We start from the raw sequence: 18,820 nt of genomic DNA on the forward strand, positions 1-18,820 counted from the left end.
CCACTGGCTATAACATTGTCTTAAGAGGATTCATTGAGAAAAATATTAATCACAACTTTATACTTTGGAAGGAACTAATGAGAAAGCAAATTGGAGGGTGAGACTTTATCTTGTTTTCAAATAAGAGGTCTTAATTTTTCTTCTTATACAAAAAATAAATAAATAAATCTATTATAAAGATATCTAAACCATTATTTTTTGCAGCTTTCAGATGAAGTCCAGCACTTTGTCTATACAAAGTCTATGAGGTCAGTAGAGGTCATCTAATCCTAAATTATGACATATTCCATTCAAGTCCTTGGCATAATCCCTCACCAGTAAGAGCACAGCAAGCCTGCATAGGCCTCTGATGATATTTAATAAAAGTTAGCTTCAAAACCTGGGAGACTTCTACTACAGTCATGTATTCTTTAACATGTTGTGTATTAGCAAAAATCAGTAATCCAGTTTTTCTTAGGTCCTCATGCACTAATAGTTTGTAGAGTTCTTCTTTAGTTACAGAAATCCTCTCTCTGTACTGTCCACAACTACTATTACGAACTCCATGTTAGAATAAGTATTCCAGGAAGAACAAAGAGATTCTTGGCCACCATATCCCACATTAGAAAATATACATCATTAATCACTATCTCTTCTACCTTATTCCCTATTGTAGGGGATGTAAGTACAATTTCCTTCAAAGAAAATTATTAAAGGATGGTAATTTTCCCTGCATTGTCCAGTCCAATAATGATAATTTTGTGACCTTGGTGATTGAATAGCCTCCATATCCTGGTGAAGAGAATTCCCATTCTTGTACAATGGATCCCCTCCAGCTACCTGGGCCACCTGGCCTGGACTCTTTGGCTCAGGCTAAAGGGTGGAGATATACATTGGAGCATCAGCCTCGCTGCTGTTGCCATTCCCACACTGGCCACTGGTCTGCTTCCAGGGAACCAGAGACAGACTAAAACCCAGGCCACTCTGCTCTGAGCAAGGCCTTGCAACTTTGACTGCCACCTGCTCCTGCATATTGCAGCCACTTTTTCTGCCGTAAGCCTTGTGGACCCTTGGTCCTCCCCCAGCTCCTCTCAGGTGGCTACAGTCTGGTTTTTCTTCTTGTTCCGAAGCTTTGGAAATGTTTCTGATTATTTCATTAGAAAGATTGTGCATTCCTTTAGTTTGTATTTTGGAAACACCAATGATTCTTAGATTTGATCTCTTAATGTTATCCCAGATTTCTTAAATATTCTGGTCACAATTACATAACATCTTTTCTTTATTGTTGACTCTATGTTCAAGATATATACTTTGTGTTCAAAGCCTGACATTCTGCCTTCAAAGTGGCTTGATCTATTATTAATGATTTCCATAGGATTTTTAAAGTGATTTATTGAGTCTTTCATTTCCAGGATTTCCATTTGGTTCTTTTTAAGAATCTTTGTATTTAAATGGTCTTTTACTTCCTCTATTTTCTATCTAGTTTATTCCTTACATCTTTTATTAGCTAACATTTTAACTAAGAACTTTCCATAATTTCCTCTACTGTAATATCAATGGGATCAGTTATTGATCAGTGTTGTGGGCTATTTGGAGATGGTTTGTTCCTGTGCTTTTTAACCTATGTATCTATCCATCTGCTAGGATGATACTTCTTTCTACTTTTATACCAGGTACTATTTTGTGAGCTGCTTTCTCTTAAGAGAACTAGGTTGAGGAAATACCCAGGTATTCATACTCACTACACTCAAAGTGTGTCCTCTGCTATTCTCATCATTGGCACTACTTTGAGAGAGGACATTAAACCCTGTTAATACAATCACTCCAGAACAAATCATAAGCTAATCAACCTTAGGAGAAACAAAAACTAGTTGAAAATGTTCTTCACAATTCCTCTAACCCCAGGCATAAAATTGTAGTAATGATCTGGAATTTGTTGAAAAATTAATTATTAAAGATGGAAAAATTGCTATTACATTACATAGTGAAGAAGAGGACAGGAAAATTAAATTAGGAGAAAAAAGAAAAGATAGAAAAAATACCAACCAAGTGTAGGGCATGGCTTCCCGCTTCCTGGTCTTGAGGCTGCACATGTGGCTGGGATGGCTTCTGGCAATCAGCCAGGAGGCGGTGCTGTGGGCGGTGACAGAGCAGGCAGACCACCGCCAAGATAGGTCCAGGACTCTTCTGCCCTTGTGGACAGCTAGTGTCTTCCCTTACAGACTGTGGGATGGGTGTACACGTGAACTTGCTCCACCCTTCTGACCTTTATTCTGATTGGCTCCTGTGCAGGATATAAGCTGTGTGTACTTCCTTATTAAACAAGATCCTGCTTTGACTGTTGTCCCTGGCACATCTGATTGTCCTCCAGGGAGGGAGGGCTGGGTGTGGGCGGCCAGTTGGCCTTTACCTTTCTTGGCTCATCTTGGTCATGGCGTGCTTTTCCCATTTCTCCCTCTGGTCAGGAGGAGACAGGGCTAAAAACCCTGACAACCAAGGTTTAAAAAAAGAAAGAAAGAAAAATTATGGATGGGTGGAATTGGAGGCAATCACTGTTAACATAAAAGGGAAATGTGGCTACAGTGTTAGAGAAGCAAGTGTATGCATGAGCTAAAGAAAACAGAGAATGGTTTCAGTTAATGCTTTAAAGCATTAGAAGAAATACAATCAAATTGATTGAGAATAAAATATAAAATACTAGGAAAGCAACTATCAAATAAAAATGAAGGATAATATATATAAAATCCAAATTGATAGCAATCCATGCCAGGGTAGTGAATTCTTATTCAGTCTTGTTGGATTGGATTTCATCAAGTTTTGGCAACTTAGGCTGGGATTGTGGCTCATCAGAAGAGCGCTCACCTAGCAGGTGTGGGGTGCTGGGTTAGATCCTCAGCACCACATAAAAATAAATAAAAAAATTAAGGGTATTGTGTCCAAGTACAACTAAAAACTATTAAGAAAAAAGATTTGGCACCTTTAGAAGATGCCCATCACTCTTCAGCTTGGATCCTCCTAGATTACTTGGGAACAGGAGCTATTTCCCTGGTTGTAATAGATTTCTCACCAGCTGGTTTCTGTTCATCAGTCCAGATATCTGAACCTGTGTGCTGGGTGGATGCTGTGTTGTGTCTGCTGGCTGTTTCTTTTCAATGCAGGGGCACAGGATGCAGGGATGACGGCTGTTGTGCTGACGGCTGTAGGGTGTTGTGCATTCCCTTTCCTTAACTGAGGCTTCCTTAAAGTGGCATAGAGCCTGGTGACTATGGGCAAGCACAAGACATGTGATTGCAGGTTCTCTGTGGGTCATCTGAGGTGCAGAAGCCTCCCCCATGGCTGATATAGATTGCCAGGATACCATCCATATGATTGGATATAGGGAGAGTTGGCCCTCCTGTGTCTGAACTCCTACTGCGTCAGGTTTTGAAGCTCTGTGCTCCCTCCACTCTGATTGGTGTCCCCTGGAGTGGTGCTATCTAAGCCACTGGTGGCTGCCCACAAGCACAGGGCCTGTGGATACAAGCTCTCCATGTGCTGTGTATGGCACAGAAGCTCCCTATCAGGCTGATATAGATCTCTGTGACTGGGATAAAGAATCTGTTAGCCCACCTAAGTCTGAGTTCTTAACAACTGTGGCCACAAATTGCAGGCATCTGCTTTATTCTGATGCTGTAATATCCTCAGGGCAGTTCTAAATAAACATCTGTAGAACTGTGGTGTCTTTGGGAGTAGGGTCTCTGTGGGCTATCTCTGGCACAAAGATCTCCATCATGGCTGGCATAGCTCACAGGGGTTTTACCTGTCACCATGATGAGGGTAGGATGACAGCTGGCCCATATTTTCCTGGACTCCTCAAAGGCTGTGTTGTACTCTGGGTCAGGGTGAGCTCTCCCCAGGACTGATTAGCTCTTGGTTCTTCTTTGCCTAATGCTCCTTGTCCACAGTGAGGGGAAGGGAGTTTCAGTCACTTTTGGCTAGTAGAGATCCTTCTGCAAGTTCCTTCTGGACAGATTATTGAGACCTTTTCAGAGCTATTCTAGTTTTATTTGTTGCTATATGGAGGTGAGCAGAAGCTGTGCTGAACTGATTTCTTCTAGGGAGGCTGGCTAGCTGTGGACTCTACAAAATGAATGTGATGCCCACATGGCTTTCAGTCCACATTTTGGCTAAACTGCCTCATCTCCTTCACTGTCCTTGCTGTTCTGTTGTGTTTTAACTTGATCTGCTATTCTTTCCAGCTGTTGCTATGGAAATAGGTAAATGTACCTTTCCTTTCCCTCTTTCTTTGTTACCCTTCCCCCTTAGCACCATCCTCATTAGAGTTTGCTGTCAAAGAGTTGTGTCCTTATTTTCTGCTCTGCTACCCAAATTTCAGGTCCTTCTATGTATCAAATTGTCCAATATGGGGTTCTATTCAAGTGTCTGTCATTGCTTTCTTTCTGGGCTGTGGAAGGCTCAGAGGTTGTTGTCTAGCCTAACTCTGTCACTGATGCCCTTTATTGGCTGTGAACTCAGTTATGTGCTGAAAAGTCTCATGTGGAATATTGTGACTGTGAGGGAGGGGTTCTCTAAGTCCACAGATAGCAATTTTACAGTAAGCATTGCAGGCAAAGAAAATATCCCTGTCCAGAATAAATTCTATTGCCCTGCCATGATGAAAAATTATACTTTGGGATTTTTTAAAAAATCTCCCATTGGCACATAGAGCAGTAGCTACAGTCAGGGTTACTGTTGTGAATGAAAATCTCCATTGATAACTCCATGAAAAATATCCATTCCTGCCATCAAGGACACATTGTTCCTGAACAATGATGTGTGCTTTAGAGAGGAGGCTTACTGAAAAAATGAGCCATCAGATGCCTGATCATTTAGATCCTTTTTTTACCTTTGTTTAACATTATACAAGACACAGGCATCTTCACAACCTGTGCAAATACATAGGAAATTTGACAAGCATTTTTCTGTATTTTAAAAAATAAATAAATAAAGCAGACACCTAAAATTAATTTATAGTTTAATGACCTTATATGTTAATGATATTTTTATATTGTCAGCTTGTATCTTTGAATAACTAAAAGTTGGATTTTATTCTTACACTGAAAAACATAGAAATTGTTAGATTTAGAAATTATAACACTATTTTTCTTCAATTATAGACTTTCATACATATCATAAATAAGTTTTCACCAATTCCTTGTGGAAAGATTCTGTTTTTCATGTGTTTGGTAACATATATGTATTATTTTTTAAAATTATTTTTATCTAGTAGTGATTGATGTGGCTACCAGACTGTAGGATGCATAAGAGGCTCTCATTATATTGTTTTGGACAGTACTGGACAGGACCCCTCAAGTAACAGTCCCTTCAGAGTAATCTGGTACAGGGAGATATGCCACCATCTATAGGACACAGTGGGAACTCAGAGAGAAGCACGAGTACCAATAGAGATGTGAGCTGAGGACCACTTGCCCAGTAGCTTACTGAGCCTCAGCTCTGCTCCTGACACACTGTGCACACACACCATCCACCTTATGATAATCATTACTGCCTGCCCTTATGATTGGTGCATCTCCCCAGTTCTGGATGCATGGCCACATGATATTGCATTATCCTGTATTTGTAAGAACCTGGGAAAGTATCAAGACTTATTTTTCAAAAGGTGTATACTTCCTACTTTCAGTCCACCTCAAGTCCAAAATCTCATAATCTACAGTGGAATTTTCCTAGGGGCCTGGACTTAAAAACAATGTTTCTGTTCTCATCAGCAACTCCTCTGTTTCTCTGTATATTGGATATGATTGATTATATAGTTGGACAACTGCAACCATTATGGGATATGCCACAGAGCCTCCTTACTCTGGAAACTCCATTCATTTGGCAATTTCACTGCTTATAATATGTGAATAGGAGCAACAGCCCCAATATTAAAATATGATATTTCCTGATATCATAGTCATGTTAGAAGCTTTTTGCTTCTTTCTTCTGGGTAGAAACAAGAAATAACTTGTTCATTATTGTGGGAGATGGCTCAAAATGATCTGAACAGCTAAGCATAGAATGTTTTAGATTATAGGGTAAAAATTAGGGTTTCCTTCATAATCTCTGGAATGTATGTGTCTCCCCAAATTTCTCAATATTCTTTTCACTTCATGCACAATTGCCATGACAACATAGAGACCTAAGAAGTTTACCCTGGTTTTCCAGATGGGCCAAGCCCCCAGGCACTGTGTATGACATGGAAAGGAGAACCAACATATCTGAGGGAATAAAATGTCCATGTATGCTCTTGTCCACTCCACAAGAATGCACACTGTTTCATATCCTGCTCTCTGAGAGGAATGCAGAATGCGGCTTTCCTATCAATGGTTTATACCAAGTACCTGAGAAGTATACTGCTCTGGCACATTTCACAGCTGGTGCAGAAATGGACAACGAAATTGGCTCCTCATCTCACCCAAGACCAACATTCATTCTGAATCTCTCTGAACTGTTGGGCAGTATCGAAGCATGGAGTGTGGACCCTCCCTAGAGCATGCTGGAGATGGGAAGCATAGCACCTAAGATCTTCATGAGGAGCTCACAACAAGGACAGAGTTATAGCATTGTAGTGAACTTTTAAAGTTTCATGGACATTTTATTTTATTCCCACTATTCAGCCCAAGAGCTAAGAGCTGGGCAGGACACACAGCTAACTAAGCCTCTCACTGTTATCAGGAGACTGGGTTGAATTACACAGATAGACTTACTTTTGAGCTCAGAATGGCCAGGCCATCCCTGAAGCAAGGTGAAGACACAGATTAATGTAGATGTGTCTTCCCAGACTATAGGACCAAGAAGGAAAACAGACTTCTGTGGGCAGAGGGTAGGTCTGTAAGCTTAACCTTCCCCTTTGTGTATACCTGAGGCTGAGCCCTGCTCTAGACAACACAACCTCCTCCAGAAGCAATCCTGAGCTTGATCTAATTTACTATAGTGGGTAGCTCTCCCAGCAAGGGGATAAGAGAGGCTTGGGTAGAAGTCAGCCCAGCCTGGGCCTAAGGAAATAGCTTAAGGTTACTTCCACAGTGGCTTGGTCACCCCCTCCCCAACCTGTTCTGCACAGATGATGCCCTAGGGTCTCAGCCTACCCATCAGGCCCAAGAAAGTGGGACAAACCTGGCCCTGACTCTACTTAGCAGGACTATGCCTGTGGTTGGAAAGATGCTCAGAACCTGCTGCAGGATGGTTGATTGTGAGGATGAAATACATACTATGCTCACTACTTTGCGTGGTTTGCTAAAGTGTTCAGAAACTCCATCTTCCAGCAGCTCAGGGGCCACAGGGGCTGATGCTGATGCCATTGGCTGCCCTGAGGGCCTTCAAAATTTCTGAGCTCTTTCAGACATGGTGAAATATTGGTGTCATTTGGGATGTGTCCTTCATCTTTAGTCCCACCTCCTCTCCTTCTCTCTTCTTTAAGGCTCTGTATCTTCTCACATGTTGATTCTGTCACTGTCATTTTCAGTGAACCAAAGACAAGCGGCTAGGATCACATAAGCAGGCAGCATTATTGAAAGTAAAAGCATGCACTATTGCCAGCAGAAGCAAGATGAGGCCCTGTAATAGTCATCTGCAATGACGACACCAGTTCCTCACATTCCCTGATCAATTCTTTGCCCCATCTCAGGGTACACAGCAACTCCGGCCATCCACTGGACCTATGTTATTAGGATACTGTCTATTAATGTCATGTGTGGAATTAGCATCATTGCTCACAGAGTGACATAGAAATTGAGAGAAATCTGCCAGTTTGCCTCCCCCACTGCTCCTTCCTGCCCTGGTCACACTGACAGGTGATTGCCTGACACATGGAGTTTAAGCTTCTAGTCCTGCCCCTGCCCTCATATTTCTAAAACATGGGGGCAGATCCCTGGACCTCTCCAGGCTCAGCTAATTTCATTGGAACCTAAGCAGTTCATTTTTATTTACTTGAACTGCCAGCTTACAAAGGCCACAAAAGTCCTCAATTATACAACACTAAGTCTTGTTAGTAAGGAGAATTTCACTTTAACAGGGTCTGAATTATGGTTATAAAGGGGAGGATGTTAGGTAATGGTTCTTGTTAGGATTTAAGGAAGTCCTTCAAGGTTGGTTCTTCCTGGAATTGGGACACATCTGTAGCATAATGCATAGGATGGGTGGACCTCGGGGATACAGTGCAGGAAGAAGACTCACTGTGGGACATGCTTAGGAAACATTCATTGGTTAATCTTCCAGTTTGCCAAGGAAGAGCTGCATAATCAGAGGATTCAACTGTGGACAACAGATTTTTAGAAATGGCTTGAAGCAAAATGGGACTTGGTTACTGTTTACTCCCTCGCCTTCCTGGGCATGAGTCTCCTATGTCTAATGGTGAAGCTGACACAAATGCCTAGCCTCACTTCTCAGCATGAACCACACTCACTGCAGGTTGACAATGGTCTTGTGAGAGGAGGAGCATGAGCTATTCACAGACACACACACATACACACACACCTCTCCAAGCACAGGGCTGAGAGGTGCTGGTTCAGCTGCCCCAGTCCTGAAGAACTTATGCCCCAAGTGTAGAAATGACCAAGTTGGGGTCCCCCAGAGGGGTTTTGGATGCAGGGTTCAGATGATGGGAATGGACATCCATAGGTTCTTCTATGCCTGGACTTGGCCAGGGATGTATGCCTGTCCTCCCTGCTCGAGCTTTACTCCAGCAGCCTCCTTGGGCTCCTCCCTCCCTCTGTAGGGCCTGCTTCTCCACAACCACTCTCACTACTTCTCTCAGCTATAGGAACTTCCCTCCCTTTCCCCTGCTTCAAAACCTCTGCTCTCTATATCTAGAACCTGTCCCAAGGAACAAACCCACATTACCCTGAACCCAGCCTTGACTCTGAGATCAGCCAAGTAATGCTGCTAAGGTGTTTTATCAAAGAGCAGCCAAAGCTACTAAAGCTCTGTTTCTTCAGAAGAACTGAAAGGCAAGCTCTCTCTTCTTTCTTTAAAGAAAACAAAGCACCAGGAAACAATCTTTCATTCTCAGAATGGGTGAAAGAAAATGCACACTACCCACCTAACTCTATCCCATGAATGCCAACTCTCTATTCTGTGCTTGGAAGGGCAAGGTGAATGCAGCTAGCTCAGAGTGAGGCTGAAAATCCTACACACCATTTCAGGCAACATGGACTTTAGAATCACATAGATAAGGGAGCTACTGCTCCTAGGGTCCTCCAGAGCATGGAGAGGTAAAGCTACAGTGAGGAGCAGCCAGGAAGAGGCTGGGGCAGTACAAGGGGAGGACAAGAGGCAGTCCCATCCAGGGGGATCAACAGATCTCCAGATCATAGTCTCTGTACTGGAAGTCCCAAGAGTACATCACATGCCTGACCTTCTGTGACCACATTCTGCCCATCACACACACAGTGTTTACCCAGGATACTAGCAGGAGCCTGGGAAAAGTGAGGTCCTCAACTGGGACATTTCCCAGAGGAGCCTAGTCCCCAGGTGTCAGCCTTGGTAGTTGCCTGAGAGACAATAGGGGGTCAAACCAAAATCCCTCTGGGAGGGATTTCCATATGAGAAGATGGAACTTGAGAGCCTGTGTTCTTAGGACTATTGCTTGGGAGTTCTGCCCAATCCCTGAGCACTTTCTCTTACTGTCCAGCAGTGTCCCAGAAATAACCTTTCTATCTTTGGCACTTCCACAGATGCTGCACACCTCTCCCTGCCTCTCCTCCCACTTCCCAGTGGATCTGCACTGAGGGCTGCAGTCCTGCACTGAGGTGCAGTCTCAGGTGGGGATAGCACTCAAGACATTGTCTGCATGGAGCAAGCAGTCTTCTTTAGTACCCTGCAGAGTAGGGGGACCACCACCTGTCTTAGCTTTCTTTTCCTTTTCCTCTCTAGCTCCTACTTATGAGAGAAAACTACCCTTAACCTGAGTTTGACTTCTTTCACTTAACATGATGGTCTCTAGTATCATCCAGTTTTCTACAAATAGCATAGTTTCATTTTTGTTTATTGCTGTATATACCACATTTTATTTATCTAGTTATCCACTGATGGACACCTGGGCTGATTCCATATTGTGCTGTTGTGAGTTGTGTTGCTATAAGTATGGGTATGCATGAATCACTGTAGTAAGATGGCTTTGATTCTTCAGGATAAATACTGAGGAGTGTTATAGCCAAGTCTTATGGTGGGTCCATGCCTAGTCTTTTGAGGGGCCTCTATACTGATTTCTATAGTGTTTGTAATAATTTATAATCCCACCAAGAGTATAAAAGTATTCCTTCTTCTCCACATCCTCTCTAGCATTTTATGTTTGTATTTTGGATGACTGCCACTCTGACTGGTGTAAGATGAAATCTCAATTTACTTTTGATTTGCATTTCCCTCATTGCTAATTATGTTAAACTTTTTTCATATATCTGTTGGCCACTTATGCTTTTTCTTTTGAAAAGCATCTGTTTAACTTACCTACCTGTTTATTAATTCATTTTCTGTGTATGTGTGTGAAGTTTTTTAAGTTCTTTTTATATTCTAGACCTAAATCCTCTGACAGAAGAGTAATTAGCAAAGATTTTTTGCCCATTCTCTACAGTTTCTCTTCACCTTGCTAATCGTTCCCTTTGTTTTCCAGAAGCTTTTTAATTTGATGTCATTCCCACTTGTTAACCCTTGGCATTATTTCCTGAGTTTTAGGGGTCCTATGGAGAATGTCATTGTTATGGTTTGAATATGAGGTGTTCCCTAAAAGCTCATGTGTGAGACAATGCAAGAAGGTTCAGAGGAGAAATGATTAGGTTGTGAGAGTTTTAACCCAAACGGTGAATTCTCATGACAATGATATTATTTTTCTTATGTTGGGATATATAATATATATTATTTAAAAATGATACAAGCCTCTTTATTTTTATCTAGAGGCAAATAATGTGGCTACTGGGCATTAGAATGTCATACTAGGTGTACATCAACAGATGAATGGATAAAAAAATGTGGTACATGTATACAATGCAGTTTTATTTGGCCACAAAAAATAAAATTTACATTATTTTCAGGAAAATGCATGACACTAGAGATCATTAAGTTAAGTGAAATAAGCCAAAAAAGAAGGTCAGGGGTCATATGTTTTCTGTGATATGTGGATGCTAGAGAGCAAAAGGTAAAGAAAGGTGGAGGGGGCAGAGATCTCATGAAAATCAAAGGGAGATCAATATAGGAAAGGAATTAGGTGGTGTAAAGTGATGCTGGCCAAATTGCATTGTTATATTGTGTGCATCTACAAATATGTGAAAAAAAATCCCATCATTATGTACAAGTACACCACTGAAACAATAAAAAAGAAGAAAGAGGCACCAGGAGGGGACTAGAAGGGACTAGGGGCTGTCCTGAGCTGGGGATGGAGGCTGAACTGAGAAGAGGAAGCAGAGCCATTTACCCAGCTCCATTCCCTGCCCTTCCCCAAAGGCTGGGATATTCCATGTGAGTCCACCAGGGGGCAGTAGGGGCTGTAGTCTGAAGAGCAGTTGCTCTGGTATACCACCAACAATAATGAGGTCCAAACAGGTGCTTTCCCATGTTTATACCTAAAGTACCACTAGGGTGGCAGCACTAAATATGTGGTACTGCCACAAATTATTTTCAAGAAGCACTGTTAATTACAGTCCCAGCTTCAGAAATCCAGCCACATTTTTTTCCTGAGGCAGAGGACTTAGTAAACTCTGAACATACATCCTAACTGACAGGGTCAGGGGATCCTGAGCAGGTTGAGGAGAATGTGTGGTGCTCCCAGCCACCTCTCTCCTTGAGAAGAATAGAGACTGGATCTATACCACCATCCTGGTATGATGTCCTCAAGATCATCCCACAAAGCACACAGAAGTCCTGGAAACATGAGGTGACCTTTATATAATTTCCACTATTGGAAGGTTTGGGACATCCCAAAGGGGCTCTAATTCCTGGATGCTGTCACAGGTTCCATCTGTCCTGGTTCAGAGAATAAATATCAAACAATTTAATTTTCTCAACTGAACTCTTCTGATCTAGGAGACAGAGGTGTCCAGAACACCTAAGGCAGCTAAGGGTAGGGGGAGGAGAGGAAGGAGCTGGAAACAAATTTGCATGAAGGCCCCTCCCTGCTCTGAGTCAGGTAAGGGGATAAGAGAGGTCTGGGGAGCCAGGCCCAGAGCTAGAGGCTCAGAAGGCAACATTCTCAGGGCATCACCACCATGGCTTGGGCTCTGCTTGTCCTCACCCTCCTCTCCCAAGGCACAGGTGACACCTCCAGGGAAGGGACACAAGGAAATATGGGCTAATATTATGTCTTCTCCAGCTCTGGCTCACCTGGGACCAGCACTGACATACCAGAGTGTGTTTTTCTCTCTTTTCAGGATCCTGGTCTCAGTCTGCTCTGAATCAGCCTCCATCAGCCTCTGGGTCTTCAGGACAGACAGTCACCATCTCCTGCACTGGTACCAGCAATGATATTGGGAGATATAATAGTGTCTCCTGGTATCGAAATCTCCCAGGAGCATCCCCCACACTTCTGATTTATGGAGTCACTAATCGTCCTTCTGGGATACCTGATCGCTTCTCTGGTTCCAAGTCTGGCAACACAGCCTCTCTGACAATTTCTAGACTTCAGCCTGAGGATGAGGCTGATTATTACTGCTGCTCATACACAAGCAGCAGTACTTTACACAGTGCTCCAAGTTCATGAGGAAGTGGGTCTAAAACCTTCCCTGAGTTCACATTTTCTTCTTCACTCTGAAGATGCTTCCTCAGCCCTGCACAGAGAGGGCTTCATTGCACAGGGCCCTGAGAATCCATTTATCTTTCATGAAGTTCCACCTTTGTTCTACCAAGAAGTGCAAAAGGAAATACAATTTCTTATTTATTGTGTAAGGACAACAACAGCTTTTTATTTGCTGTGTGACACTGTATCTACATGTGCAAATTTTTTCACATCCTTACAGTAGGGGCAGAATAATATGAAGATGCCTCTTTGGTTCAGTCCCAGTAGTTCTCAGGGAAAATGTCACTCTTGCTGCCTTCTACTCCCATATTGTGCAAATCTGCCTGGAATCTCTTCTGCATAAACTCTGCATCCACCATGCTGAGGTCAACATCCCTCTGTTTGCTCTCAAGGGCATGTCTGCTGGTGAAGTAACAACCACTGAGAAAATCTGAGAATATTACGGAGGAAATGAGGACAAAGGGAAAGATGCTGTCATTCTTTAAGTCATAAGACATTTGTCATCATAGTCAAGGAAGGTGTCATCATAGTCAAGTGGAGACTGTATTTTTAATCACGATTCTCTCTTCCCTTAGAAACCTGAGACCCTTTCCTGGTTGTGTCCTGCAGGTGAAATGTCTCTCAGTAGGATGATCTTGTCCTAAGAGGATCCTTTTATTCCAGAATTAAGAGAGATGTCTTGAGGGTGTACTCCTCCTCCCTCAATAGTTCCCAACAGTTTGTGATTTCAATGGTGACCCTAACCAATTTCTAGTTAGAATTCCAGTTATAAGATTCACTAAATATGAAATATAGCCACAAATTCATTGAACAAGAGAACGAGTTTAGGCTTATTTTTTCAGAAGATGAGATACAGTAATTACTTCTACCTAGTTTGTCTGAACTTAAGGATATCCAAAACTTGTTCCATTCCTTAGCCCTTTTCTGAGACAATGAACAGGTTTATTTCCCTCCATTCTCAGAAATTAGTCTTGAGTGGTACACTGCAACAGGAAGGGCCAAGGACATCTCAGGATCTGGAAGAGCAGAAAGGAACACTTTGAAGAAGAATTGGAGTGAACAGGATTTCAGTAGAGAAAGGGATTTGATGGATGGAATCAGATGATCCTGCAGGGAAGGAATGTGGTCTCAATCTGGACACAGAGACATATCAAAGGGATCTCCTATAGGTTCTCCATGAGTCTGCTATGCTATCAAGGGCTCTATGGTTGACAAATGAGGAATGGACTACAGGGTGTAAAAGTGAAATATGGGTCACAGAGGCCAGAATCCCACTAAAAGTACTAAGAAAACACAGAGTAACAAAAGTAGTAGAATTAAGTGACAATATGTTGAGAAATTAGTTTCTCAAATGAGAATGGAAAGCCCCCACAGTGTCCATTGCCACCACTTTGTGTAGGGGTTCTGTGTTTGAGATTGGGGTCTCTGATAAACTTCATGATTGTGGCATGCTTGGTGGCTAGGAAGTTTCTGTGCAAAGGTACAGAATGCCTGGCTGCTGGGAAACTTCTGTGTAAAAGACATGGGATGTCTGGCCGCTGAAGCAGTGTTCTTCACCAGGGTTTCGACCTTGATCTCAGGTACATAACTCCTGGGAATAAAGGAACTTGGTTGCTTAATAACTACAACATTCCACCAACCTCTGGTGCTCCTGGATCTGCCTGCCTAACAGTAACTTCAGACAATGAAGTTTTTTGAGAACTGCACAAACCTCCTAATATTGCATATTGTAACTGCAGAATGTAACTGCATAATAAGCAACCTTGATGTTACTCTAAATAGTAATGTAGTTATGGTACTAATGGTCCAATGTAACGTATTGGTATAAATTAATGTGGCCACTTGGACAATGAGTCTCTCTACCACTTTCTTGCCTCTGCACCTTGTTTCTGTGTCCCCTTTATTATTTATTTTTTTACAATTGTGACCAGAGAGAATTTTCCAATTCAGGATCAAGTAGAGAAGAGATCAATGAAGAAGAGAAAAACCCTAAGAAAAAGAAAATGTGCCCATCCCACATTTCTCAGAGCATGAGGCATTCCTTTTCTTCTCTAGGAGACACAAGAGTGGGGTGTCGCTGTGTCCTGCACAAGAAGGGATCAGTAAACCAAATGAATATGTGAATCCGCTGGGAAATTAAAAATCTGAAATAATATTTAGAGATAAAAACAAAGACATAGAAAATAATTTCACAGTGGGGTTCTGGTGGGTGGATCAGACTTGATGAGTTGATCCCTAACAAAGAGAAAAAGCCCACCAATGCATTATTTATAGCAAAACATATCAAAGGAGGATTTACTGTGAGAAAAGTTTTGCAAGATAAACAAGAAGCAAGAGGCTGTAGGGAAATTTGCCTGATCAGAGACTTATCACATGAGCAGGAATTCTTCCTCCTCCAGGCAGTTGGCCCCCTCAAAGGCCCACTGGTATCTATCTATTTCCAACTCTGGGAGTTGTGATTGAAACTAGGGCTGTCTGAACCAATAAATTCCACATTATTACAGAATTATCTTTGAGCAGGACTTTGCCAAGGCAACAGAGTGGTCTCATATTGGTGAGATAACACCAAGAGTTGTCTGAGGGGTACACCTCAACTTAAGAGATGGCTCAGACAAGCCCACAATTCATTCACAGCTTCTAACAGTGGGACATCTCCTGGAATTCAGTCAGGTCCCAGGTCCCAGGCTGCTTAAGAACAGGCCAAGGGCATAGGGTAGAAGTGGAAGACTCTGTGCTCTTTGAGTATTTTTAATGCACTGGTGTCTCCTCCAGTCTGCCTTCTGTGATCTTCTTTCCTAGGTGGTCACAAAGATCATACCTGTGCACTGTTTGAGGTTCAATTGCTGGATTCAATCTGAAAAGATGATGTGTGCTTACTCCATCCTAAATGGAATCTAAAAACAATAATGATAATTTTACTTAGGAAATTTAATAAATCTGAACCACATGCCATGCAAACAAAGGAAGATAGAAAACACTTTTAAAAATGCTTTCAGAAAATGAATGGAAGACCCTTTGTAACACTTGTGCAGATTTTATTTTATCTTTGAGATGACTCTGCTTGATCATGCCACATTCATGGGGTAGGATGGAAACAAACTACAAAGGTAGAAAATAATCTAAATAACTGCTTCTCTTTGACTGGACGCATAGGTTAAACATAAAATTGAATGTAATGTTTAGGTAAGTATGAAGTCTATAGTAAAAATAAAAGATTCTTATGCTAGGTGAAATAAAAGAGGCATACAAAGACAAAAACTACATGATTTCAATTACATGTGGAATCTATAAGAGAAGCAGTCATAGTGGTGGAGAATAAAATCATTCCAAAACAGGGGTGAGGTGGGGAAGGAAACAGGATAAAGTGTGATTTAGTAAAAGGTGACAAATTTTCAGTCAGACAGGAGAAATAATTTTTGTTGTTCTACTGAATAGTGGGGTAACTATAGTTAATACTAATATATTATGTATTTCAGAATTGAATAAAATGTAACTTACATATTCTCCTCACATAAAAGCAATTTTAAAATAGGGAATCACCTAGCCATGGAAAGAGAATAAGTGATTTCATTCACAGGTAGGCAGAGTGGATGAATATGCTAAAGAAGAAAGCAACCGGGAATGACTGCTAATGGTCATGGATTTTCCTTCTTGGGTGTCAAAAATGCTCTAAAATTAATTATGGTGATTGTTGCACAACTCTAAACACAATAAGAGGCATTGGCATGTCTACTTGAAATGGTAGAGTTGTTGATATGTGAGCTACAACTCAGTAAAGCTGCTTTAAAAATTTTGAGGTAACTGCATTAGCCTGAATTAATCATTCAACATTTATGCATCATTCAATAATAATACCACACTGTACCAGACAACATAAGATGTGATATAAAATATAAAATATTTGGCTAGGCAAGTTAGCGCACATCCCTGTAATGCTAGCAGCTTGAGGAACTGACCCAGAAGGATCATAAGTTTAAAGCTAGCCTCAGCAACATGCCTAGGACATCAGGAACTCAATGAGACCCTTCCTGTAATACAATATTAAAAACAGCTGGGGATGTGACTCAGTAGTTCAGAAACTATAGGTTCAATCCTCAGTACCAAATAAAATAAAATATTTTAAAATAAATAAATAACCCTTGTTTGAATAGAAATAACCCATTTTTAAATCTTTCCCTTCCCATTTTTCCCTCATCTCCTTGTAGATACCCTACGCACGAAGTAGGATTCTGGGAACTCACTTCTGAGACTGAGATTCAGCCACTTAGCAAGAACTGGTCATTACCAGGATATGGTCAGACAGGAACAAAGCTGCAAAATCAGGTCAGGACTATGACCCTTGGTGTGGCACCCTGTTCCCTCCATGACACTCCTTCCCAGTGACAACTAGATGGTCCATGAGGCATGTGGTGAGTGACCAGGGAGTGACTGACATACTGGTGGAATTTGATGCTGCATGTGCTTCCACACATAGCACAGGGGAGGGGCAGAAACACAGCTGCCTCTGGGGAGACCCCACTGTTGGGGTTTAAGTGTGCAGAGTTTAGCTCCCTCAGGCCTGACTTTTTGCAAGAGCTGTGGCTGTGATTTAGGTCAGCTGAGGCAAACCTCAGTTAGGAGGAGGAAAAGTTCTCTTCCCCTTATCGCAAGTCACAAGTTCTGCATGGTTTGGCCAAGAGGAAGAAGCTTCCTGCATACTTATCCTGGGAACAGTACATTCTGAAGAAATAAATGCATCCTCAGAGGAGTAGATAATGTCTACAAAGAACTTTAAGAGTGTACTTATCAAATAAACAGGAACAATCTGAATCTAGCTCTGTGTATCCGCTGAGGCATGATATTTGGGCAATGTGGGCAACGTGATATTAAAGAATTGCTTGCTTTGTTAGAAGAAGTGTATAAAAGGAACTTACAAATAAACTTCAGCATGCAGTTGCGATTGCTGCCTTGACTCTGCATCCCCTGTGTCCCGGTTATTTTGTGACCCTTACCCAGGGACCCGAACGCTCTAGACGTTCACACCCCACCAACAACAACCATAGCAGGTGTTTCCTGGGGCCAGCAACCTAGTTTACTAGCAGTAGAGTGATCTTGGAGGATGAACACCAGAAGAGGGCACTGTGGGGTATGACTTGGAGGTCTGAGACACAGTAAGATCTCAGCAGAGACACTGAAGAGCTAGGAGATCACAGAGATGATGGACTCCAGCAGATATTTCTCTCCTGTGCAATCAAGGATAGACAATTCAAGTTTCTGATTCTCAGGAAATCTAAGGCAGGGAGATTATATCCCCTCCACTGAACTCCTCAGGAAATGGATGCAAAAATGTATAGAGTCCAGGACAAGCCAGAGTGGGTTGAGGAGAGGCAGGTTCAGAAAGCAGATTTGTTTTGAGGACCTCCTTCATTTATCTGAGGCAATGGAAGGTATAAAAGAACTCTGGAGGTGCCAGGTCCAGTGGTGGGAGTGCTTTGGGACATCACCATCATGGCCTAGACTCTGCTTATCCTCAAACTCCTCAATCAGGGTACAGGTGTGACATCTTCAGAAACGGGGTTTTGGGGACATCTGGAGTAATTTTTTGCCTCCTCCTGCTCAGATTTATCTAGGCCAAGGTTTGATTCAACACAATCTCCTTGCTTTGACAAGGCTTCCTCAACTTTATACAGAGACTGCTTTATGAATGGATTAGAAACTCAGTTTTCTCTCAGCTTCCCTCCTGTCCACGTTGAAATAATGAAAAAAAAATGTAGCCACTGTTTTATATCCTTCTGACAGTGACAGCTTGCTCTAATCTGTGAGATGTGGTCTTAGCAGATGTATATCTCTCTACCTCTTCATTTGTTGAAAGAGGACCAAGTCCATGCCTAAAGGTACAATTTCTCCAGTTTTCAGGGGAAACTTCATTGTAAATGCCTCTAGGTTCCTCCATGGTGCAGGCCTGCCTTGGTTTGCATCAGTGACATTGTTTCATTCATTTTATATCTACCACACTCTAGTCATGGTGAGCCTGGGGTCCGGGATCTTCTTTTGCTTTTCTTGAAGGAAGTTCAATTTAGACAAGTTGTAATGATGTTT

At 42.1% G+C, this 18,820-nt stretch overlaps 1 pseudogene and 1 gene segment (V, D, J or C); one reads left to right on the top strand and one right to left on the bottom strand.

Annotated features, from left to right (window-relative positions):
- Nucleotides 1–274: 274 nt before the first annotated feature.
- LOC124108980 (ADP-ribosylation factor-like protein 5A) lies at nt 275–791 on the bottom strand (annotated as a pseudogene).
- An 11,356-nt stretch (nt 792–12,147) lies between these two features.
- On the top strand, nt 12,148–12,706 carry LOC124108993 (immunoglobulin lambda variable 2-18-like). The segment is given in 2 exon segments: nt 12,148–12,261; nt 12,378–12,706. Coding segments are annotated over 2 exon segments (375 nt in total).
- The last annotated feature ends 6,114 nt before the right edge of the window (nt 12,707–18,820 follow it).

The sequence above is a fragment of the Marmota monax genome, unplaced genomic scaffold (genome assembly GCF_021218885.2).
Source record: "Marmota monax isolate L192 unplaced genomic scaffold, Marmota_monax_Labrador192_F-V1.1 WCK01_AAM20220418_F8-fsc00462, whole genome shotgun sequence".
Classification (NCBI taxonomy): Eukaryota; Metazoa; Chordata; class Mammalia; order Rodentia; family Sciuridae; genus Marmota; species Marmota monax.